At 38.2% G+C, this 25,946-nt stretch overlaps 2 protein-coding genes across 2 annotated transcripts; both read right to left on the bottom strand.

Moving 5' to 3' along the window:
* Positions 1 to 720: 720 nt before the first annotated feature.
* Positions 721 to 4,762, bottom strand: LOC134335078 (GTPase IMAP family member 8-like). Its single transcript, XM_063017469.1, has 3 exons — positions 4,707 to 4,762; positions 3,718 to 4,317; positions 721 to 3,589 (listed from the first exon to the last, which is right to left on the bottom strand). Exons 2-3 carry the CDS (start codon positions 4,310 to 4,312, stop codon positions 2,763 to 2,765), a joined length of 1,422 nt encoding a protein of 473 aa, XP_062873539.1. The 5' UTR covers positions 4,313 to 4,317; positions 4,707 to 4,762; the 3' UTR covers positions 721 to 2,762.
* On the bottom strand, positions 2,763 to 12,216 carry LOC134302068 (GTPase IMAP family member 8-like). Its single transcript, XM_062987090.1, has 4 exons — positions 12,207 to 12,216; positions 6,706 to 7,305; positions 3,718 to 4,317; positions 2,763 to 3,589 (listed from the first exon to the last, which is right to left on the bottom strand). Exons 1-4 carry the CDS (start codon positions 12,214 to 12,216, stop codon positions 2,763 to 2,765), a joined length of 2,037 nt encoding a protein of 678 aa, XP_062843160.1.
* Positions 12,217 to 25,946: the final 13,730 nt, after the last annotated feature.

Raw genomic sequence — 25,946 nt, 5'->3', positions numbered from 1 at the left:
GATTGACAGTCATCTTGGGTTTCTTCCATTTCCTAATAATTGTGCCAACAGTTGTTGCCTTCTCACCAAGCTGCTTGCTATTGTCCTGTAGCCCATCTCAGCCTTGTGCAGGTCTACAATTTTGTCCCTGGTGTCCTTAGACAGCTCTTTGGTCTTGGCCATGTTGAAGAATGAAGTGTGGTTGATTGAGGGTGTGGACAGGCGTCTTTTATACAGGTTACGAGTTCAAACAGGTGCAATAAATACAGGTAATGAGTGCAGAATAAGAGGGCTTCTTAAAGAAAAACTAACAGGTCTGTGAGAGCCAGAATTCTTGCTGGTTGGTAGGTGATGAAATACTTATTTCATTCAATAAAATGCAAATTAATTATTTAAAAATCATACAATGTGATTATCTGGATTTTTTTTAGATTCTGTCTCTCACAGTTGAAGTGTACCTACGATAAAAATTACAGGCCTCTCCATTCTTTGTAGGTGGGAAAACTTGCAAAATCTGCAGTGTATCAAATACTTATTTTCCTCACTGTATCTTTGTAGGAACCACTTAACATAGTGTGATTTGCGTTAGAGGGTGGATTTCGATGTCTGCTCTGAATCCTTGTATTTTCTTTTGGCTGTTATAATTTTAAAATGACATTTTTGATAACGAAAAATAATTATATTTTTTAAGCATCATACATTTGACATTATACAAAAAGACATCAAACAAAAACACAAGACTTCCAATAAAATATTACATTTATTATAGGAAGACAGTTATATAACATCTACTTACTTTACACTTGTGGGAAAGTAACTGCTTGTTACTGTAAACCTTATTTAAAACTTACCAATAAAGTCAAACAATTAACTTTATAGACAGCATAAACAGCAAATACAGCGTTTCATAGTAGAACATGAGTGCAGCATTCAATCATAGCAGTGGTAATAAAATAGAACTGGTTTATATGCATTGCTCTTTAAAATAAAATATAGAGGATTCAAAATAAGCAGTTGTGATTAAGTAAATTACATAAAACCTCTAAAAACTTAATGATTGAATAATGCAGTGAATAAAAGTGTAAATGTAAAAGTAATAAATGCAAATCAATGGTGGTAAACTATGTTGGTACAAAATGAACTCACCACATTTAAACTATTTATTAGAATTTGCAGCTCCAGCTCTACACCCTGGTAACCGACCACACAACTCCAACTGAGTAGTTCAACCTGTTCTGTTTATCTCAGGTATGTTGGGTGTGGTCTGTAATTCAATTCTTTGACAGTAAAAGAGGGAACGTGGCTGCGTAATATCATAACCATTCATGTCATGTTTACATATCCAGCATATAGCAGACACTCTTATACAGAGAGACTTACAGAAGAGCGTTACAATAAGAGATATAATGAACAATAACAATAGCATAAACATTTAGGTAATAACATTAATTAATATTTATAATTAAAATGAAGTAATAATAAAATAAACATTTATACGTATAATGTAATAACATAATGAAAAAGAACGTTTACACTGACAAGCCAAAACATTAGAAAATTAGAAAACATTATTAAAAAATACATGGCTACACCAAGTGCATGTGAAGTTTAGGGATGTATCAGATGTTTGGCTGATGGAGGTCATGCTCACCACTTAGTATGTCATACTTACCACTTAGTAAGTCGTGCGCACCACTTTTTTACAGAATTAATTTTTTTACCTATTAAAAAAAATCACCATGTCTCCTCAGGGGCTCCGTAAAGACTAATACTCTCTATAAAAAAAAAAATACCGTATTTTACAGTTTAAATGTCCGTTTACTGGTGAAAACTGGGTGACACTGTTGCTCTGTCTTTGTTTTAGGTAACCAGATTTTTCTTTAGAATGAGACTGATGCTCCACTCCTTACCCACAGGTCACTGCTAGCAAGTACAATTTGTGCCTGGCACATGTGAGAAGTGATGAGAAGTTTAATGATACCATGTCTAAAAATGCACGTCATCAAGTAGCGAGAGATCAAAGTGTTTGTGTGCTGATGTGCAGCGTAAAATCAAGGACGAAAAAAAAAATGATTTGACAACACAAGCAGTATGGATTGTTCTATAATAAGCTGGAGGTTAATTAATATTTTTGCAATGCAGCATGGGTATTATGTTTTGTAGAGAACGATCAAGTCAGAAATACTGTAAAACTTGAGTGTGTGCCGGTGTATTCTGATATAAACTATATTATCCCCCTGTCCCACCTGTTTATACTCCTCTCCTGTTTCGCCTCTGACCATATCTTATGTTCTCATTGGCTGTTCGACATAGCACTCACTGCTAGTTGTGCAACTCAGATCAGATATCAGACATGCTAGAAATCTTGATTTGGTCGCCGAGTGCTTGGTGAGCCGGTCGGATCAAGTTGTTGAGCGGTTCACTCTTAGCTATTGAGAGCCGAGTTTTGATCACCGAGCAAACGCCGAGTTGCTCCCGAGTCAGTAAATCTAGCGTCCACCAGTTGTGGGGCGAAAACCAGTGCAAAAATCGTGTAGTGTGAACTAGACATAAATGTAGATGTAACAGAGCTCTCTGGATGTTTAAGAAAAATAAAACATAAAAAAAAAGTGTTTAATGAATGATGACATTTAATAAAACATAATACATACTGTACTAGTTAATGATTAATTAATTAGGGCCCCAGTCAGTCATAGGCCCTTAGATTCATCTTAACTCCCTCCATGTCACCCATTTCCATCATCTTATATTCCTCTTTGTGTTTGACAGCACTAACGCTGACTTTAAAGGATACAGCAATCACTCTGGTCTTTTTCCTTTTCTAACTGTGATCTCATTCTATTCTTTTCCTGTGTAACTCTTGCTTCTGTCTCTCTCTTTCTTTTTTCTTTTTCTCTTTGCTTTCGCTCTTCTACCTCCTGCATCATCATTTCTTCTACCTTTTTTTTGAGTCTGGCTGCTTCCTCAAACATCTCGTTGGAGTAACAGCTTCCTCCGTTCTTCTCCACCATTCTGTCGATCTTCTCTAACAGCTCACTGACCTGCTCTCTGTTATTTGTATCTCTATTGTTGAAGACGTGATAACCACCTCCACACTTCTCTACAAGCTTTCTTAAAGATTCATTCTCACTAATACAATTCTCTACATCTTCATCTTCATCTAACAGATCTCCATAAGTGAAGAGAATAATTGTATATTTCGCCACTTCATCTCCAAATAACATTTCAGTTTTCTGAATTATTTCCTCATGTTTTGTGAATCTGTCAATTATATTAAGAACCAGAAGGAAAGCGTGAGGTCTTGGACTGGATAAATAGATACTTCTTCCTATCTCTGTAACTAACTCTTCACGAGAAACAGACGTATCAAAGAGCCCTGAAGTATCAATCACTGTAACATCCCTGTCACCAACACGGCCACTCGAAGCTTCACTCTTATTAGATACAGAAATCATGCTACGCTTAGATAAGAAATGTTTCTCTCCCAGGATGGTGTTTCCTGTTGCACTTTTGCCAGAACCAGTTTTCCCCAGCAGGACGATTCTTCTGTCTGAACTGCTGCTGCAACTTACTGTTGTCGTTTTCTCTTTCCTTCTGTGCAGATGTGTAGCTGTTTGTAGAAAATATGTTGTCAACAAGTCAATTTCATAAAGAGACTATTAAATGTCTAATTAAATCATTTTGTCAGTAATGAAACAGCAAAAACATAATTTTATTTACAACTGAATTATAACTCACCAGATTGTTGACCTTTCTGTACAACTTTTCCAATCAGAAATTTCACTTGCTCATCAGAGCCTCTTATCTTGTTGTTGAAGACGTGGTATCTGTCCTCATATTTCTGCACCAGCTTCTTCAGATCATATGTTTGATTAATGAATCTCTCTATTGTCTGATTATCTTCCTCCAGTTCGTCTCCCCTGGTGAAGAGGATCCAGGTTTTCTTCAGACGATCTTCTCCTAAGAGCTCCTCAATCTGCTCCACAGTTCTTCTCTCTGCTGCAGTGAATCTGTCTGCCTTTATGACCAGAAGATACGAACAGATTTCTGATTCTGATTCACATGAGCTGAGAACATTCTGAAATTTCTGTCTGATCTGTTTATCACTCAGTCCTGTGTTAAAGAATCCTGGAGTATCATAAACAGTGAGAGGGATTCCATAAAGTTGACCACGTTCAATCTGAACATCTCGAGTCACAGATTTGTGGCTCTTTTCTGAGATAAAAGCTTCTCGTCCCAGTATTGTGTTTCCTGCTGCACTTTTTCCTGAACCTGATTCTCCTAACAGGACAAAATTCAAGCCGAACTGGGACGTCTCATCCTTTCTTTCCATTTTCACTGTAGAGCACAAAAAAAGAGAAAAAAAAATCACATTTAAAATCTTACCACCTGAGATTATTGTAATTTCATCCAGTTTCCCTCCTCAGATTTAAAACTTTGGACAATTTAAAACCACATGCTGCACACATAAAGGCATCAACTGAGGTTTTCTTGACAAACATCAGTGCCCAGACATACAAATGCTATTTTGACTGAATAAGCACAAATTTCCACAGACATACTTTGAAGTGTCTGAATATGTTTAGCCATACAGTAAATGTTCAGTCACAAAATCAGGTTAAGGTCTGAGACAGATTGTTAATGCAGCGTTTTAAACATGTAGAAAAAAACAACATTAAAAATAAAGTTTAGGAAGGAACAAACGTGTATGTTTGAGAGATACTTACAGTTTGGACGATTAAAATCAGGACTGTGTCTTCCTGACAAGCAAAATAAATCATATTTAAAACACGCAGGCATATATATGTACATAATAATATAAACATGAATTATAAACCTAAAATATAATTTCCATACTGCCAGAAAACACGTTCCTCAAAATGTGTCAAACTACAGGGAACTAGAGAGATTCTGATTATACTTATATATCTTACAGCTGTTATACTTTTAAACAGCTGTATAACATAAACATAAACCCATTATACACAATAAAATCTTACTATTTAATTGATTGTTATTAATTGGTAGATTTTCTTACATTTTAAATATTAAATATCAGAAATGTTTCATATAACAATAGAATTATAATGTATCAGGGTTTTTTTACTGTGTGATAAAAAGCTTTTATCATGGACTTACATAAAGCACTTAGGCTAATCTCAGGTTCATTTTAAATGTGACACATATACATAAACGTATACAGTAAAGCACTAAAATACTATAAACTACAAACAGAACGAAAATATTTTTTGAGATTTGCACTGAAAACCTTCATTGTGTCTGTAAACAAGAATATACACTATATTACCAAGACTCTGTGCAGGCCAGTCAAGTTCTTCCACATCTCTCGCTTATCCATGTCTTTATGGACCTTGTGCTTTGTGCACTGGTGCACCGCTTTACACCACTGTATCTGACACTTTGCATTGCGCTTGGTGATGTAAGGCTTGGATGCAGCTGCTCGACCATGGAAACCCATTCCATGAAGCTCTACACACTGTTCTTGAGCTAATCTGAAGGACACATACAATTTGGAGGTCTGTAGTGATCGACTCTGCAGAAAGTTGGTGATCTCTGTGCACTATGTTCCTCAGCATCCGCTGACCCGCTTTGTCATTTTAAGTGGCTAACACTTGGTGGCTGAGTTGCTGTCATTTCCAATAACTTCCACTTTGTCATAATAGCACTGACAGTCGACTGTGGAATATTTAGTAGTGAGGAAATTTTACAACTGGACAACATGATCTTTCTACTTTTGTCAGTTATATTTATATACTTATAAGTTTATTTAAATAATAATATAAGAAACAATAGGTGATAGGTTTGTCTAAACTTATACAGTGAGACGTTGCTTGGTTTGGCATGATTTTATCAAAGATGTAGGGTAGACTTAAATCTGAAATAAATTACATTGCTCAAAAAAATGAAGAGAAGACTTTATCATCACTGAATAACACAGTCAGTTACACTTTTATTAGTCAGTTAAGCGATATCAGTCTGCCCAGTTAGGAAGTATAAGTGATGGTGATGGCACATCCATAGGTGCTGTCGCAAGGTTTGCTGTGTCTCCCAGCACAGTCTCAAGAGCATGGAGGAGATACCAGGACACAGGCTGTTACACGAGGAGAGCAGGACAGGGTCGTAGAAGGGCATCAACCCAGCAGCAGGACCGATATCTGCTCCTTTGTGCGAGGAGGATCAAGAGGAGGATCAAGAGGAGCACTGCCAGAGCCCTACAAAGTGACCTCCAGTGAGCTACTGGTGTGAATGTTTCTGAACAAACTCTCAGAAACAGACTCCATGAGGGTGGAATGACAGCCCGATGTCCTCTAGTGGGACCTGTACTCACAGCCCAGCAATGTGCAGCTTGATTAGCATTCACCAGAAAACACTTCTCTTTACAGATGAGAGCAGGTTAACACTGAGCACATGTGACAGATGTGAAAGAATCTTGAGGCATATCCTTGGAGGGTTGCACAAACCTCCATGTGAAAGCCAATGGTACCCTGAATGCTGTTAAGTACAAAGATGAAATCCTCAGAGCCATTATCAGACCTTACGTTGGTGTGGTCGGCCCAGGGTTCCTTCAGGATATAAGTGGTGGGACCACTTATATGTTGTCAACAAGTCAATTTCATAAAGAGACTATTAAATGTCTAATTAAATGTTTTTGTCAGTAATGAAACATAAAAATGTAATTTTATTTACAACTGAATTATAACTCACCAGATTTTAGACATTGCTGGTGAACTTTTCCAATCAGATCTTTCACTTGCTCATCAGAGCCTCTTATCTTGTTGTTGAAGACGTGGTATCTGTCCTCATATTTCTGCACCAGCTTCTTCAGATCATATGTTTGATTAATGAATCTCTCTATTGTCTGATTTTGTTTCTCCAGTTCGTCTCCCCTGGTGAAGAGGATCCAGGTTTTCTTCAGACGATCTTCTCCTAAGAGCTCCTCAGTCTGCTCCACAGTTCTTCTCTCTGCTGCAGTGAATCTGTCTGCCTTTATGACCAGAAGATACAAACAGAATTCTGATTCTGATTCACATGAGCTGAGAACATTCTGACATTTCTGTCTGATCTGTTCATCACTCAGTCCTGTGTTAAAGAATCCTGGAGTATCATAAACAGTGAGAGGGATTCCATAAAGTTGACCACGTTCAATCTGAACATTTTGAGTCACAGATTTGTGGCTCTTTTCTGAGATAAAAGCTTCTCGTCCCAGTATTGTGTTTCCTGCTGCACTTTTTCCTGAACCTGATTCTCCTAACAGGACAAAATTCAAGCCGAACTGGGACGTCCCATCCTTTCTTTCCATTTTCACTGTAGAGCACAAAAAAAGAGAAAAAAAAATCACATTTAAAATCTTACCACCTGAGATTATTGTAATTTCATCCAGTTTCCCTCCTCAGATTTAAAACTTTGGACAATTTAAAACCACATGCTGCACACATAAAGGCATCAACTGAGGTTTTCTTGACAAACATCAGCGCCCAGACATACAAATGCTATTTTGACTGAATAAGCACAAATTTCCACAGACATACTTCAAAGTGTCTAAATATGTTTAGCCATACAGTAAATGTTCAGTCACAAAATCAGGTTAAGGTCTGAGACAGATTGTTAATGCAGCGTTTTAAACATGTAGAAAAAAACAACATTTAAAAAAAAGTTCAGAATTCCAGAGAACATGGAGGGCCGCTTTTCGTGCAGTGAAAGCCGCGCTGTACAAAGAAGGGGCCCGATTCAGCTTACTGTACCCAGCACGGCTACGAGTGGCCCTGAAGGACGGGTATAAGCTATTCGACTCTCCAGAGGCTGCCCAAGCCTTTTTCAAAGAACATTACAATCGCTGAACCTCGGGTTTGTTAATGGAGTTTAATATTGTGTATAGTCACTAAGCTTTCTTAGTGAACGATGGAGACCTGACACTTGCACTTTTAGAGTACTTTTAAAAAGTTGTGGGTGTTACACTCACTCTCAATGAGCACTTTTTTTTACTTTCCTTTACTGTTGTGGATTGAGTTTGTATTATTATTGCACATTCAACCATGCTCTTTAATTTTCACACTTGAAATGTGCTCGTAATCTTTTGGGTCCCGAAATTTGGAATCTTTTTTTCTCTTTTGTAACAAGACAGCCTTTGTTCTATAACATTGACTTCATGATTCTTGATTGTGATCAGATTTTGTTAATTCTCAGACTATGTACACTGAATTCGGGCCCTATGTTTCTTTTAATTGAGTGTTATGGACTTAAATCTAGACATCACTGACACTGTTGGCTTTTGCCAATTGCGGATGGTGATTGTCGGGGGTTAAGATCTTTCTCCAGAAACGGACTTTGGGGGTATTTTGTGTCTAATTTCTTATTTTTTTGGACATGTTGGTCGCTATATGCGCTAATTCTATTATTGGTAATATCTTCCCCTGATGTGTTTGTCCGGGAGCGGGGATGTTTTGACAGTTAATAGGCTAGATTCGATTGAGTTGTGGTTAGTCGTTTCGAATGTGTGTTCGCGCACTGGAAGTATGTTCACAGTGGGTTTACATTAGGGTTTTTTTTTTTTTTTTTTCCTCTCTTTTTTTCCCCCCCTCCTTCTCCCATCCTCTTCCCCTTTCTCTCCTACCGTCGTCCTCTTGCCACAAGGTTCCAAAGCCCTCAATTTTTCAGCTGTACTGTTCGGTCTCGGTTATTACGTAGGCACTATTCATTTAAAGATGGTACAAAATCTGAGCAAATCTGTTAAATTTATTTCCTGGAATGTTAGGGGCCTACAGTCCCGAAACAAGGCCATAAGAGTGTTTAATCATCTTAAATCTTTGGACGCTGATATTGCTTTCCTACAAGAAACCCACCTTTCTAAACCCGAGCACACCAAACTTCGCAAACCATGGATTAATCAAGTGTTCCATTATAACTACAATAGCAGAGCAAGGGGGTAGCTATACTGGTCAACAAAAGGATACATTTTATTCCCTCTAATATTATATCTGACCAAAATGGACGATATATCATAGTGGTGGGCACTCTCTTCCACACCCAAGTTGTACTGGTTAATGTATATGCCCCTAATTGGGACGATGTGGACTTTATGGATAGATTGCTGTCTATTATTCCCAATTTAAATACACACAAATTAATTTTAGGAGGTGACATTAACTGTGTAATTAATCCCACTTTGGATCGGTCCAAACAAACATCCACTAAATTGTCTAATATGGCATCTTCGCTATCTCTCTTTGTCGAGGAAAGCGGCTGTACCGATCCGTGGAGGGAGCTCCACCCCCAGCTAAAATCTTTTTCTTTTTTCTCCCAGGTACACTGCTCCTTCTCCCGAATAGACTATTTCTTTATCAGTCATGAGCTTATGCAACAACTCAACCGGATCGATTATTTAGCAATAGTCATCTCTGACCATGCCCCTTTGCTAATGGAACTGACTTTTGTTAATTACCAAAGAGACCCCCTCAATGGCGCTTTAATCCAAGCCTACTCTCTGATGAAAATTTTTGTGTTAGGATTTCTGATTCTATCCGTTTCTTCTTTGATACTAATAAATCAGATTCAGTTACCTACTCAGTGCTCCGGGAGACGCACGCTTAAGGCGGTGATCAGGGGCGAAATAATTTCTTATGCATCACACATTAGGAAGTCCAATACAAAGAAACTTGATGAACTTTCTAAATCGATACTTTGTCTTGATGGCCAGATGTCCTCTAGTCCTACCCCTGAGTTAGTTAAAAAAAGACTAGATCTCCAGGCTGAATTTAACCTACTCTCCACCAAACATGCAGAAGCCTCGATCTTGCAGTCACAAGGATTTTTTTATGAATATGGGGAAAAAAGTGGACGGTTGTTGGCTCATCAGTTAAGGAGGCAGGAGGCTTCCAGGCTGATCCACCAAATTAAGGACACCCTTGGTAACGTAATGACCTTTCCCAAAGATAATAATATGGCTTTTAAGAATTATTACTCCTCACTCTATACCTCAGCCAACACTTTTGCTATGCACTCTTTCATGGATGGACTAAAAATTCCTGTGTTGGACTCTGCTCAGACTGAGGAGCTAGAACGCCCCATTACTTTAAGCGAAATATCAGATGCAATTAGATCTCTTAATAGTGGGAAATCTCCTGGACCCGATGGCTTTGGAATAGAATTTTTTAAGGCATTCAATAACTTGCTGTCCCCTGTCCTGTTGGAGGTCTTTAATGAGTCCCTAAGCAGAGGTTGTTTGCCGCCCTCCTTCTCTCAGGCCACCATTACACTCATCGCCAAAAAAGATAAAGATCCCACTCGTTGCAGTTCATATCGTCCTATAAGTTTACTTTGCAATGAACACAAAATTTTGCTAAGATTTTGGCTAAACGTATAGAACATGTCCTCCCTTCTATCATATCAGAAGATCAGACTGGATTCATTAAAGGAAGGCAACTGTCCTCCAACATTCGTAAACTTCTTAATGTATTATACGCCCCCGACGATTCACAAATTCCAGAAGCAGTCAAATCTCTGGACGCAGAGAAGGCCTTCAACCGTATAGAATGGGATTACTTACTTTCAGTTCTTGGGAAGTTCGGGTTTGGAGACGTCTTAAAATCTTGGATTAAACTACTTTATACAACACAGTCAGCCCGAGTGCATACTAACTCAAACTATTCAGACTATTTTCCCCTATTTAGAGGCACACGCCAAGGATGCCCTCTATCTCCATTGCTTTTTGCTTTATTAAATCGGCCCCTAGTATACGAGGAGTAACTAGTTATGGAATCGAAAACAAAGTCTCTCTCTATGCTGATGACCTTCTGATTTATGTAAACAACCCCATTACAGCTATCCCAGACATTGCTGACATTTTAAAAGAATTTGGATCCTTCTCTGGTTATAAGCTCAATCTTTCAAAAAGTGAATTTTACCCAATAAACACAGCAGCTCTTACAATAGCACAAAAGGACATCCCATTTAATCTTGCTTCAAACGGCTTTAAATATTTAGGTGTTAGCATTACTCGTAAAATGTCACACCTTTAAGAAGCTAATTTCTCTCCCTTAGTTGCTAAAATAAACATTGACTTTCAAAGGTGGAATAGTCTTCCCCTTTCTCTAGCAGGAAGGGTGCAGTGTATTAAGATGAATTTTCCTTCCAAAATTTTTATTTTTATTCCAATGTCTTCCGATTTTTTTGCCCAAATCCTTCTTCTTCGTCTTTGAATAGGGCTATGACTAGTTTTATTTGGGGGGGTAAGGTCCCACGTATTAGGAGAGGGATCCTTCAGGGCTCCCGTTCTTCTGGTGGTTTAGCCCTTCCCAACCTTTTATTTTATTACTTCGCAGCAAACATACAGGAAATAGCCCTCTGGCTTAGACACCCTCTCGTAGATTGGTGTAATATGGAATCCTTTTCTTGCCATTCGACCTCTGTTCGTGCTTTGGTCTTCTCCTCCCTTCCCTTTTCTCCTTCCCGGTTTTCCAACAACCCGTTAGTCATATCCTCCCTAAAGATTTGGATTCAATTTCGTAAGATGTTTAAATTTACTGAAGCATCTATATTAAGTCCCATTTGTGAGAACCACCTGTTCAAGCCAGCAGCTTTGGATTCTAAATTCAGGGTGTGGGAACGGTCTGGAATTGGTACATTTAGAGATCTTTATGAGAACGTGTTCTGTAATTTTGACACAATAAGTGTAAAGTTTGGTCTCCCCAGAACTGATATGTTTCGCTTCCTTCATGTTCGTCATTGTGCGGAAGTCCTTTTCCCCACATTTCCGGACTGTCCTCCATCTCTTCGCTGGGAAGATTTATTTACCTTACAAATAGAGAAAGGAGCCATCTCGGCTTTGTATAACAAAAACCTCTCGTGGAGTACAACATGGGGTTCTGGTGCAAAAGCTAAATGGGAGGAGTAGCTGGGTTTTGAGTTGCAGGATGATTGGTGGGTGGGTGCTCTGGCTAGGATTAACTCCTCATCCTCTTGCCCTAGACTGAATCTGATGCAATTAAAAGTTGTACATAGAGCGCATTTATGTAATGCCAAATTGGCCAAAATTTATCCAGATGTAAAACCCAACTGTCCCCGTTGCAATGTTGACCCAGCGACACTCTATCATATGTTCTGGTCATGTCACAAACTGAGAAAATTTTGGGATTTTGTGTGCTCCTCTCTATCTTCAGTGTTAAATAAACAGTTAAATCAATGTCGCCAATTGGCTATATTTGGCGTACCCTCCGACATATCTCAATGGAACTCCCGAGAATTGGATAGTATAGCATTTTCTCTTCTGTTGGCAAGAAGGCGAATACTAACTAGTTGGAAGTCTAATTTCCCCCCCTCTTATCCACTTTGGCTGAAGGATGTTATGTTCTTTCTACACCTTGAGAAGATAAAGTTTAGTCTGAGGGGTTCAACAGACAACTTTTATAGGTGCTGGTCCCCCTTTATAACATTCTTCAAATCCTTCCACGGCTTCCTCCAGAGGACTCATTTAAGCTTATTTCCTAATTTTAATTATTTAATTATATTTCTGATTTATTTATTTATTTATTTTATCTTTTTTTCTCTTGTTATATAGTTGCAATGTTTGTACGTCTGTATTTTGACTTACATGTAGTTAAACCTTTAAAAACCAATAAAAAAAAAATTTAATAAATAAATAAAAAACTAAATAAAAAAAATAAAGTTCAGGAAGAAACAAACATGTCTGTTTGAGAGATACTTACAGTTTGGATGATCAAAATCAGGACTGTGTCTTCCTGACAAGCAAAAGAAATCATATTTAAAACACGCAGGCATATGTACATAATAATATAAACATGAATTATAAACCTAAAATATAATTTCACTACTACCAGAAAACACGTTCCTCAAAATTTATCAAACTACAGTGAACTAGAGAGATTCTGATTATACGTATATACTGTATCTTACAGCTGTTATACTTTTAAACAGCTGTATAACATAAACCCATTATACACAATAAAATCTTACTATTTAATTGATTGTTATTAATTGGTAGATTTTCTTACATTTTAAATATTAAATATCAGAAATGTTTCATATAACAATAGAATTATAATGTATCAGGGTTTTTTTACTGTGTGATAAAAAGCTTTTATCATGGACTTACATAAAGCACTTAGGCTAACCTCAGATTCATTTTAAATGTGACACATATACATAAACGTATACAGTAAAGCACTAAAATACTATAAACTACAAACAGAACGAAAATATTTTTTGAGATTTGCACTGAAAACCTTCATTGTGTCTGTAAACAAGAATATACACTATATTACCAAAAGTATTTGCTCGTCTACCTTCACACTCAAATGAACTTGAGTGACTCCCATTCTTAATCCATAGGGTTTAATATGATGTCGGCCCACCCTTTGCAGCTATAACAGCTTCAACTCTTCTGGGAAGGCTTTCCACAAGGTTTAGTAGAGTGTTTATAGGAATGTTTGACCATTCTTCCAGAAGCGCATTTGTGAGATCAGACACTGATGTAGGATGAGAAGGCCTGGCTCACAGTCTCCGCTCTAATTCATCCCAAAGGTGTTCTATCAGGTTGAGGTCAGGACTCTGTGCAGGCCAGTCAAGTTCTTCCACATCAAACTCGCTCATCCACGTCTTTATGGACCTTGTGCTTTGTGCACTGGTGCACCGCTTTACACCACTGTATCTGACACTTTGCATTGCGCTTGGTGATGTAAGGCTTGGATGCAGCTGCTCGACCATGGAAACCCATTCCATGAAGCTCTACACACTGTTCTTGAGCTAATCTGAAGGACACATACAATTTGGAGGTCTGTAGTGATCGACTCTGCAGAAAGTTGGCGATCTCTGTGCACTATGTTCCTCAGCATCCGCTGACCCGCTTTGTCATTTTAAGTGGCTAACACTTGGTGGCTGAGTTGCTGTCATTTCCAATAACTTCCACTTTGTCATAATAGCACTGACAGTCGACTGTGGAATATTTAGTAGTGAGGAAATTTTACAACTGGACAACATGATCTTTCTACTTTTGTCAGTTATATTTATATACTTATAAGTTTATTTAAATAATAATATATGAAACAATAGGTGATAGGTTTGTCTAAACTTATACAGTGAGACGTTGCTTGGTTTGGCATGATTTTATCAAAGATGGAGGGTAGACTTAAATCTGAAATAAATTACATTGCTCAAAAAAATGAAGAGAAGACTTTATCATCACTGAATAACACAGTCAGTTACACTTTTATTAGTCAGTTAAGCGATATCAGTCTGCCCAGTTAGGAAGTATAAGTGATGGTGATGGCACATCCATAGGTGCTGTCGCAAGGTTTGCTGTGTCTCCCAGCACAGTCTCAAGAGCATGGAGGAGATACCAGGACACAGGCTGTTACACGAGGAGAGCAGGATAGGGCCATAGAAGGGCATCAACCCAGCAGCAGGACCGGTGTCTGCTCCTTTGTGCGAGGAGGATCAAGAGGAGCACTGCCAGAGCCCTACAAAGTGACCTCCAGTGAGCTACTGGTGTGAATGTTTCTGAACAAACTCTCAGAAACAGACTCCATGAGGGTGGAATGACAGCTCGATGTCCTCTAGTGGGACCTGTACTCACAGCCCAGCAATGTGCAGCTTGATTAGCATTCACCAGAAAACACTTCTCTTTACAGATGAGAGCAGGTTAACACTGAGCACATGTGACAGATGTGAAAGAATCTTGAGGCATATCCTTGGAGGGTTGCACAAACCTCCATGTGAAAGCCAACTACTACAACATGTATTATATTAAAATGTACCCATACTATAGGATTTACAGTATACAGTTGTAACGAATGACACACGTTAATGGGTAAATACTACAATTCGGTTTCATGCACTTTTTAGACGCTCCCTTAGCATTTCAACACAGATGAACCTGAAACAGCGTTAAATAAAAATAATTATTAAAACACTAAAACTTTTGGAAATGTATTTGATTGTAGTTTGTTCCTTGTTTACTGCAGAGTCAGTTCGTGCAGTTGTATAAATTTTTGGACGTATATCGAAACGAAAGAAACTTACATATCAGGTGAAAGTGCAACATAACAATATAACTTCATAACAACATAATTTTACAGCTTAACGTGTCGATCTCTGATGTGTTTAACATCAGTGTGAAAGTAAGAGGTTATTTGGCTGAATAATCTCACATTACTAATAAATATTAACATGATTTAGATGAAATGACCCCCTGATCATCATTACAGGACATGTGTGATGTTTACAAACTGAACTGAAGTCGTCACAGATTTAAAACCGAAACTAAAATCATCCAGAAGAAAAGAAGAGAAACTCTAACTGTGGTGGTAAAATGAGAGTAAATGTGGATCTGTACCTGGAAGAGACATTTTTGGAGCTTGTAACTGGAGCTAGAAGCTGTTTAAATCCCCGACATGAAAAAAATCCACCTAATTTAATCCATAAACTCCTCTCTTCCTCAAACCTCACAGCACCTCCTCCTCACAGCACCTCCTCCTCACAGCACCTCCTCCTCACAACACTTCCTCCTCACAACCCTTCCTCCTCACAGCACCTCCCCTTTATACCAGAACACCTCACAGCACTCCTCCTCACAGCACCTCCCCTTTATACCAAAACAGCTCACCGCGGTCTATACTGGGCATGTACATCTGTACTGGGATTACTGGGAGTGCTGCCTGTTAAACTGAATAAAGCTGCAGAATGAAGAATTCTGATCTGGACTGTGTTTAGTTGATCTTACCCTGATGTTAGAGTAAACAGTGTACAGGTTATTTAGCTTCAGTACAAGTGAAAGCGCTGCAGGATGAATGGGATGAATCTCAGAGCTGTTTTGGTATAAAGAGGAGGTGCTGTGAGGTGGAGGTGCTGTGAGTAGGTGGAAGAGTATCTCTGCAGCCCGGAGCCAGCCGTAAGTAAGAGGGGCTTATACTGCAAGTGGGAGGGGCTTATACAAAAAGTGGGTGGAGTAGCTCCAAGTGGGCGTTACAAAACCGTTCCACAAGTGGCGTACAGGCCTGGGAGTGTTTACACTTCACGGTGTTTGAGGAGTGTGTACTGTGTAGACCAGGCAAGTCCAAAGTCCGGTCTTCTGTCTTAAATTACATTACTTGTGGCCCGCCAGCACAGTCAAACAGAAAAAAAAATTATCGTCGCTGTCTGATTAAAAACACTTTTAGCGGTTTTCACTTTTTTACACGTTGATTGTGGGTATTAATCTCTGTCTGTCCATAGCAGCGGATATCAAAATAACCAATTAAAAGATGAATAAAAGCTTTTTAACGAGTATTTCCATTGGCTGCTAGACCTGTCCATCAAACAGCTTATCTCCGCCTCCTTCCCCTCTGTGTTTAAGAAAAGCGAAACTCGTTTGCTGTGTGATGTTTCATCTCTACAGTTTATTCAGGTTATTCAATCATATGGTTGTAAACATGCTTTATATTTGTGATGTTTGTAGTTTTTTAAAAACACATTTGTATCTGATATTTATATGGACTAAGCGTTTACACGGACTGTATTTATTAACACAATTGAACTTTTTTAATAGCTACAGTCAATAAAATGATTTACAAAGTAAAGAAAATGTCTGGTAACTTGACTGTTTCAGGTATTTATAGGTATTAAAATGGTAATTTAGAACAGTATTTCCCCATCATGTTTCTGCACATTACAGTATTAAAAGGTTTTCTTAATAGATCTATAAAATAATAGTATCTGTGTTTTGATGTTTTATTGATGCACAATATTAGATCAAAATATTTTGAAAGCATGATTTCTAAGTTTGTCAGATAATTTAAGCAAAATGTCAAGTATTGTTCAATATAAACGTCTTTTTTCTCTTTTGTCTTATGATTATGTATGCCAGGAAATACTCCAAAGGTAGCCATTCATTGTTATAGTTTAAACCCAAACCATGTTTGGCACCTGAATGCTTACATTTGGTTGTTGTTTGCTGTGTGAAAATAAAATGATTAAATAACAGCATATTATATGTATATTTTATTGTTTAAAATAATATCATCAGGGACTGTTGGCCCTCGGGCACTTTCACATTATCAAATCTGACCCTCCTAGAAAAAAGTTTGGACACCACTGGTGTATACAAAGTTTAAAGTAACTTTAAAGGTGAAATTGAGTACAGAAGAAATATGTGCTTTATAGTTAGTTATGTAAATATTATTTAATGTAAAATCAGAATTTTGTAGAATCAGAGCCCTTGTCAGTCATTCTTTCAGCTTTGAATTTACATAGTTTTACCAGTAAGTCTATTGTTAAATTTTGATATTTTGTTACAAAATACTTCAATGTCATGTTATACAGTATGATTCAAAACTGTCTGTGTGTGATCATAAAATAAACAAGGTAAACATTTTTGATTGAGACCACATAAAATGTGTCCTACAAGGGGGGGGAAAGTCTGTATACATATAGGCTACTACACCATTTCTATAAAAAGATGTGAAAGTTAATATGGGTGGTGAGGAACCCATGGGAATCGCCTGCAAATATGTGGAAGTGTAACAGTGTACACTTGTTTTCTCTAATGAAAGCACAGTGGACTCACTATTTAATATTAAGTAGAGTTATAATAATCTATTATTTATAGAAAAGTTTTATAATAATTTAACACACTGCAATTAACTTATATCTGAAATGTACTGTATGAAAGCATAATCATCAAAACCCTGGTCCAACTTCATTATTTGGGTTTTAGATTTACAAGGAGGGGGTTATAATGTTATGCTATTATTAATATTGTTTAGTAATACTTCTTATCCAAAATCAGAATTTAAATGCATTTTATTTAACTTGTACCTGTAACTTGTACCTGACAATGATATTTGTTATTCAGTATTGTCATTTTCAAATCTACATCAATTATTGATTCAAAAGGAACAGCAGCACAAATCTAATTCTTATACGAAGCTCTATAGTCTCTAGTGCTATTTTAGAACAGGGGTGTCAAACTCATTTTCACCGAGGGCCACATCAGCATCATGGTGGCCCTCAAAGGGCCGATTGTAACGTATCCTGCTGTGATTGCAGTCTGTTGTTTTTCTTGGAGGCTGAATTCTGTGTTTGGTGTCAAATTGTAAAATTTATACAGTATATTTATAATGTCTACATTTACATTGTCCTCCGTTACCACAGACACGGCCTCATAACTAGGGCTGTCACGCTAACCGCAATTTTGAAATATCGCGGTATAGACCAGCCAAACCAACCGCATCACCGCGATATTCACGTTTTTTCTTTCTTTCTTCTTCTTCTTCTTCTTTTTTTGCAGGGTCCATCTAGTTTTACACTTACATTCGGGCGTAATAAATGTTAAATAAATTCATAATGAAAATTAGCTAAGAGCGTCATTTTCCCACTAACTGTTCGCATGCGTTGCTGCTGTCAGGCTTTGTGTTTCAAAATGTAAACAATTGCAACAGGAATTATAGGCAAGTTTATTAATGATTAAATTGAGTTCACACTAAATAAATATATACTTGTAATTTAGACTATATTCAAACAGCCTTGGCGAACTAAAACACTTAATGACGGTTAATATGGCATTGCAGCCTGCAAATATTCTCTTGCTGGCTTGCTGGAATCATTTAAATGTATTTTTTCGTTGAATAAAAATGTATTGAAACGAATAATAACTTAAAATGTATTATATATTAAAGCAATAAGCCACGAGAGGCCGTGCGTTACTGTGATTTTAGCATGGGATGACATTTTTGGCACGACTCAGATTTTAGGACCAGAACTATCTGTTTTATAATGTTATGTTAATTATACCTACTAAATAGATGGTTAATAGTGGCGCGATAACCAGGCTAGATTTGCTCTGCTCTCTAAAGTGGCATGCAGGTACAGTACACGTGTATTAGTGCAACATCAGTAACGTCGGGAACATCACTACCACACTCAGATCCTCTCTAAACCACATCAGGTGAACTTGTTGGTTCTTCTAGCGCGCATGATAAGGCAGGTTTAAGGTCTTACAGACTTTATTCTTTATTCTATTTTTTTTTTTTATTAGATGTGCATTTAAATTTTTAGCCTAAACTCTTTTTTTCGTTTCACAGTGTTTATCTAGCCTAGGCTAGAAGCTTAATTTAAACCTTTTTTAATAGAGAAAAGACGCGCATCCCTCTGTTCTGTATTTAACATTAAACACGCATTTCATTGGTCTTAAAGCTGTCTCATCTTTGTGATTATAAAGCAATAATATACCGAATCATAGCCTAACAATAAAGCTTGTTTTTATAGCTCTAAAATCCAGATCAATTAAGTAATTTTCAAAAACAAAAAAAATGGCGATATCACCGCATACTGCGATATTGAGGCAGGCTGAATATCGCAAGGGGAAATTCTTTCACCGCGACAGCCCTACTCATAACACAAGAGACGAACCGGTTTCTCTTCCTAAAGCTAAACTTGTTTTCACTTTCATTAAATTTCCTCCTTCTGCTTAATTTTTTTACATTACTACCCGCGTTCTTTTGCCGTAAAAGTCACATGGCTTCTCAGCGAAGGTTAAAGTTAGTTGCCATGACTACGATGTCAGGGTTGCCACTTAAAGGCGCAGGAGTCCCATTAAATTATAAGTGCGTCTCTGTAACAACTCGAACCATCACAACAATCATACAGTCGTTTAGGCTCTCGCGGGCCACGTGAAATGACGTGGAGGGCCGGATTTGGCCCGTGGGCCATGAGTTTGACACCCCTCTTTTAGAACATGGCCTGCCGGCGACTCACATGGTCCCTGTGGGCACCGGGTTGGTGACCCCTGCTGTACGTTGTCTTGAGAGGTTATTAAACTGTCACATTTTCTCATTGAAGTTTTACTTCACACACAACAGTGATTAATATGAGAAGATCAAACAGAGATAATAAAACATGCTTTAAGTAAAAGTTTGCATTTACCTGTCAGTAATGTATATTTACTGTTTTATATTTACTACATTTACATCAATTCCAAAACCTGCATGAAACATGGAGCTGATAAACAGGTTCTGCAATACTCTGTTATACAGCCATACCTTGAAACTCAATGTCGGTTGGTTCTGGGATGTTGAGTTTTAATGTATTTTTCCTCATAAGGATGTTTGGGAAACCTGTTAATACGTTCATGGTCCCTTGGAACTGCATATATTTTAGGCTCATGTAAAATAATGGGGTTGTTTTTAACACTTATGCACTGAAATTAACACAAATATAAACCTGATTTAAAGCTATGCAGACTTGTACAGTTTTATATCACCTGAATCTAAGAGATTTTAACATGGTGTTGATTAAGACTCTTAAAGGTGACACAAAGCCTGAATTGTGCTTATGTATGTTTTTACTCTTTATTTTTAAGAGATGAAGGATACAAGCTCAGAAAAACAACCTACGGGAAGACAAAGCCCTGATGAGACCCGTCCAAACTGTAAGAACCTCCACAACCCTGAGACGCCCTGAAATACCTCTTTTCTCTTACTTTACTGGTCAGGCTACCTACCAGTGAGCAAACGTATCTTATAACTTGTCAATGTATTTCTGTATACAGTGGGGCCAAAAAGTATTTAGTCAGCCACTGATTGTGCAGGTTCTCCTACTTAGAAAGATGAGAGAGGTCTGTAATTTTCATCATAGCTACACTTCAACTATGAGAGACAAAATGAGAAAAAAAAAATCCAGGAAATCACATTGTAGGATTTTTAAAGAATTTATTTGTAAATTATGGTGGAAAATAAGTATTTGGTCAATAACAAAAGTTCAACTCAATACTTTGTAACATAACCTTTGTTGGCAATGAAAGAGGTGAAACGTTTCCTGTAAGTCTTCACCAGGTTTGCACACACTGTAGCTGATATTTTGGCCCATTCCTCCATGCAGATCTCCTCTAGAGCAGTGATGTTTTGGGGCTGTCGCTGGGCAACACGGACTTTCAACTCCCTCCACAAATTTTCTATGGGGTTGAGGTCTGGAGACTGGCTAGGCCACTCCAGGACCTTGAAATGCTTTTTACGGAGCCACTCCTTCATTGCCCGAGCGGTGTGTTTGGGATTATTGTCCTGCTGGAAGACCCAGCCACGTTCCATCTTCAATGCTCTCACTGATGGAAGGAGGTTTTGGCTTAAAGTAAGTAAGTAAGTTTATTTCTATAGCACATTTAACACGACAAGTCGACCAAAGTGCTGTACACAATGATAAAATAAAGGAAAAGAAAATCATTTACAACATAAAACACATATAAACATACAGCATAAAAATTTAAAAAGCTAAAGTAAAAAGATAGGTTTTAAGTCTGGACTTAAAAGTTGTAAGGGACGGGGCAGATCTAATGTCAAAGGGAAGACTGTTCCATAGTCTAGGAGCTGCAACTGAAAAAGCTCGATCACCTCTCAGCTTCAGCCGAGAACGAGGAACCGCCAGCAATAATTGGTCAGAAGATCTCAGAGACCGTGGAGCTGAATAAGGGCAGAGTAAGTCATTTATATAAGATGGTGCTTTCCCATGTAATGCTTTAAAAACAAATAATAGAATTTTAAAATGTATTCTGAAATAGACAGGAAGCCAATGCAGTGAGGCTAAGACCGGAGTGATGTGGTCCCTTTTCTTAGTGCCTGTCAGCATTCTGGCCGCTGCATTTTGTACCAACTGTAGTCGAGCCAAAGAGGTTCTATTTATGCCCAAGTACAATGAATTACAATAATCTAAACGTGATGATATAAAAGCGTGAATAATTTGTTCCTGGGCCTGAAAAGAGAGAAAAGGCTTTATTTTTGACATTTCTCTAAGCTGGAAAAAGCTACTCCTTACAACAGAATTGACTTGTTTGTCAAAACTGAAATCTTGGTCAATGATAACACCAAGGTTTTTGATACTGTTCTTTACACAATTTGTCAAATTGTTCAATTTTTGAGATACTGATTCAGTAGCTTCAGTGGGGCCAAATAAAAGGATTTCTGATTTCTGTTGATTTAGTTGAAGAAAATTTTTGGCCATCCATGATTTTATCTCATTTAGGCATTCACTGAGACAATTTACGGCTGAAGGGTCACTTGGTTTAATGGGCAAGTAGATCTGGGTGTCGTCTGCAAAACAATGAAATGATATACTATATTTCCTAATAATATTACCAAGAGGGAGCATGTATAATGAAAAAAGGGCTGGCCCTAAAATGGAACCTTGAGGGACCCCATATCTCAGGTTGGCGGTAGATGAAAAACAATTTCCAATATTTATCTTAAAAGTCCTATTTCTCAGATAAGATCTAAACCAGTCTAGGACAGTTCCCTGTATACCAACCATATGCTCAAGGCGTTCAAGTAGAATGCCATGGTCAATAGTGTCGAAGGCGGCACTAAGATCTAAGAGAAGCAATACTGCACAATTCCCTGAATCGCTAGCCAACAATAAGTCATTTATCACCCTTAACAACGCAGACTCTGTGCTGTGCAGTGCTTTAAAACCAGATTGAAATTTTTCAAAAATATTGTTTTCTGTTAAGTGTGATGTCAGTTGCCAAAGGACTGATTTTTCAAGTATTTTAGAAAGAAAACTCAATTTAGAAATGGGACGAAAATTACTCAGAATGCTCGGATTAAGATTATGTTTTTTTTTAAAGCGGTTGGACAACAGCATGCTTACAGCAAATAGGAACACTGCCTGAGGATAGACTTGTATTAATAATTGTCACAATACCGGGTCCTATTATATCTATTGCCTTTTTTATAAGGCAAGTAGGAATGATATCACAAGGAGACACCGAGGTTTTCATATGGGAAACCGTGTCTTTGACAAATGAAAGAGAAACTGGTTCAAACTGATTGAAAACAGCGGAACCTAATAACTCCATTGAACAGTCAATTCCGGAAGGATTTATATTCAACCTAATATTTTCAATCTTGTCAGAAAAAAATTTCAAAAAATCCTCACAATTTTTTGTTGATTCAACAAGAGTGACAGATGGGGCCTTTAAAACAGCATTTAAAGAGTTAAATAAAACTTTAGGTGTATGATGATTTTTTGCTACAATTTCTGAGAAATATTTTTCCCTGTCTGCTTTTGCAGCATTTTGAAAATCAGTCAGACAATGTTTTAAAATATCTAAAGAAACCTGCAGCTTATTTTTTTTCCATTTTCGTTCCACACATCTACATTTACGCCTAAGGGTCTGGGTAGAGTTAGTTAACCAAGGCTGAGATCTGGGTTTGCTCTGTCTGGTTTTAAAGGGAGCAACAGAATCAAGAATAGTAGTGCAAGAAGAATAAAACAGAGATATTAATTCATCCACATTAACTTGAGGGGACGGTGTCTCCATACAACTCATTTCAGGACTCTTCAAATATGCTTCTGAAAAAAGTGAAACAGTAAGAGAATTTATTTGCCGAAAAGAATAACTGGGTACCTTTGTATGCAAGATTTGTTCAGGTAATATTGCGTTAAATACAACTGGCCTATGATCAGAAAAAGTCGCATCCTCAAGATCCTTAAAATCTCACGATACATGGCCCCGTTCATTCTTCCCTTAACACGGATCAGTCGTCCTGTCCCCTTTGCAGAAAAACAGCCCCAAAGCATGATGTTTCCACCCCCATGCTTCACAGTAGGTATGGGATGCAACTCAGCATTCTTCTTCCTCCAAACACGACAAATTGAGTTTTTACCAAAAAGTTCCATTTTGGTTTCATCTGACCACATGATATTCTCCCAATCCTCTTCTGGATCATCCATATGCTCTCTGGCAAACTTCAACATGTACTGGCTTAAGCAGGGGGACACGCCTGGCACTGCAGGATTTGAGTCCCTCTCGGAGTAGTGTGTTACTGATGGTAGCCTTTGTTACTTTGGTCCCAGCTCTCTGCAGGTCATTCATCAGGTCCCTCCGTGTAGTTCTGGGATTTTTGCTCACCGTTCTCATGATCATTTTGACCCCATGGGATCGAGGGAGATTTTCAATGGTCTTGTATGTCTTCCATTTTCTTACAATTGCTCCCACAGTTGATTTATTCACACCAACCTGCTTGCCTATTGCAGATTCACTCTTCCCAGCCTGGTGCAGGTCTACAATTTTCTTCCTGGTGTCCTTCAACAGCTCTTTGGTCTTGGCCATGGTTGAGTTTGGAGTCTGACTGTTTGAGGCTGTGGACAGGTGTCTTTTATACAGATAACGAGGTCAAACAGGTGCCATTAATACAGGTAACGAGTGGAGGACAGAAGAGCTTCTTAAAGAAGAAGTTACAGGCCTGTGAGAGCTAGAAATCTTGCTTGTTTGTGGGTGACCAAATTATTTGGTCCACCATATTTTCCACCATAATTTACAAATAAATTCTTTAAAAATCCTACAATGTGATTTCCTGGATTTTTTTTTTCTCATTTTGTCTCTCATGGTTGAAGTGTGCCTATGATGAAAATTACAGACCTCTCTCATCTTTCTAAGTAGGAGAACCTGCACAATCAGTGGCTGACTAAATACTTTTTGACCCCACTGTATTTATGACATTAAATGATTCTTAAACAAAATGCTAAACACTGGACAAAAATAACCTAGAAAATGAGACCCAGTGTTTTACATTATTACATTTTAAAACAAACAAATCACAGATATGACACTACTGTTCTTGTCACATTAAGCCAGAACATGCTGTCTGGTGTTAGGATGAACCTGAGATATTTCATGTTTTATCTGCTCAACTTCATTTCATTTATTAATAAACATCCATTCCTGCATTTCAGACCTGCAACACATTCCAAAAAAAGTTGGGACGGGGGCAATTTAGGGCTAATAATGAGAAGAAAAAACTAAATAATGATGTGATGTGAACAGGTGATTGTAATCATGGTTTGGTACAAAAGCAGCATCCAGAAAAGGCTGAGAGTCTCTGATGAGTAAAGATGATCAGAGGATCCAGTTTATCCACAAATGTGTGAGAAAATGATTGAAATGTTTAAAAACCATGAACCTCAAAGAAAGTTTGGAATGGATTTGCATGTTCTCCCTCTACAGTGCAGAATATCATTAAACCATTCAAGGAACTGGGAGGAATTTCAGTGTGTAAAGGACAAGAGCTCAAACTTAATCTGAACGCTCGTGATGTTCCATCCCTCAGACGACATCAAGAACCGCCACTCAACACTAGCTGATATAACCACATGGGTGATTAGGGGATTAGTTTATCAAACCTTTATCAAGCTCTACAATACAGAGTTACTGCACAAATGAGACTTAAATCCATGTCTAGGAGCGGCGCAGACTTCTCTGGGCTCGGAGGCATCTAGGATGGACCATCACACAGTGGAAACATGTATTGTGGTCAGATGAATCAGCATTCCAGGACTTTTTTAGATAAGTGGACACCGTGTGCTTTGGACCAAAGACGAAAAGGACCCAGACTGTTATCAACACCAAGTCCAAAAGTCAGGGTCTGTCATGGTATGGGGGCGTGTCAGTACCAGGGTCTGTCATGGTATGGGGGTGTGTCAGTACCAGGGTCTGTCATGGTATGGGGGCGTGTCAGTACCAGGGTCTGTCATGGTATGGGGGTGTGTCAGTACCAGGGTCTGTCATGGTATGGGGGCGTGTCAGTACCAGGGTCTGTCACGTATAGGGCATTTTTTAAAAAACATCTGCTGCCTTCAAGACGTCGTCTTTTCCAGGGACGTCCAGCATTTTTCAACAAGACGATGCAAAACCACCTGCTGCACACATTACAAAATTGTGGCTGCAGAAGAAGAGGGTACTGGTACTGGACTGGCCTGGCCTGACTGCAGTCCTGACCTGTCCCCAATAGAGAATGTGTGGAGAATTTTGAAACAACGACCCCCCGTACTGTTGCACATCTTAAGACGTGTTTGCAGGAAGAACGAGACAAAATAAAAGCTGAAACACTAAATTACTTGGTCTCCTCGGTGCCAAAACCTCTTTTAAGTGGTGAAAAGGAACAACAACATTACAGAGTGGTAAATGCTTT

Source organism: Trichomycterus rosablanca, chromosome 2 (genome assembly GCF_030014385.1).
Source record: "Trichomycterus rosablanca isolate fTriRos1 chromosome 2, fTriRos1.hap1, whole genome shotgun sequence".
NCBI classification, from domain to species: Eukaryota; Metazoa; Chordata; class Actinopteri; order Siluriformes; family Trichomycteridae; genus Trichomycterus; species Trichomycterus rosablanca.
Note: the sequence above shows the minus strand (reverse complement) of the source record. Positions and strands in the feature narration are given on the sequence as shown.

Bases quoted from the DNA above. Each gene is read 5' to 3' on its own strand.
- LOC134302068 (XM_062987090.1), bottom strand. The intron at 4,318-6,705 runs GTGAGTTATAAT...TGTGCTCTACAG, and splicing joins CCAGCAATGTCTAAAATCTG to TGAAAATGGAAAGAAAGGAT. The intron at 3,590-3,717 runs GTGAGTTATAAT...TTCTACAAACAG, and splicing joins ACAGAAAGGTCAACAATCTG to CTACACATCTGCACAGAAGG.
- LOC134335078 (XM_063017469.1), bottom strand. From the start codon at position 4,312: ATGGAAAGAAAGGATGAGACGTCCCAGTTCGGCTTGAATTTTGTCCTG. The intron at 3,590-3,717 runs GTGAGTTATAAT...TTCTACAAACAG, and splicing joins ACAGAAAGGTCAACAATCTG to CTACACATCTGCACAGAAGG.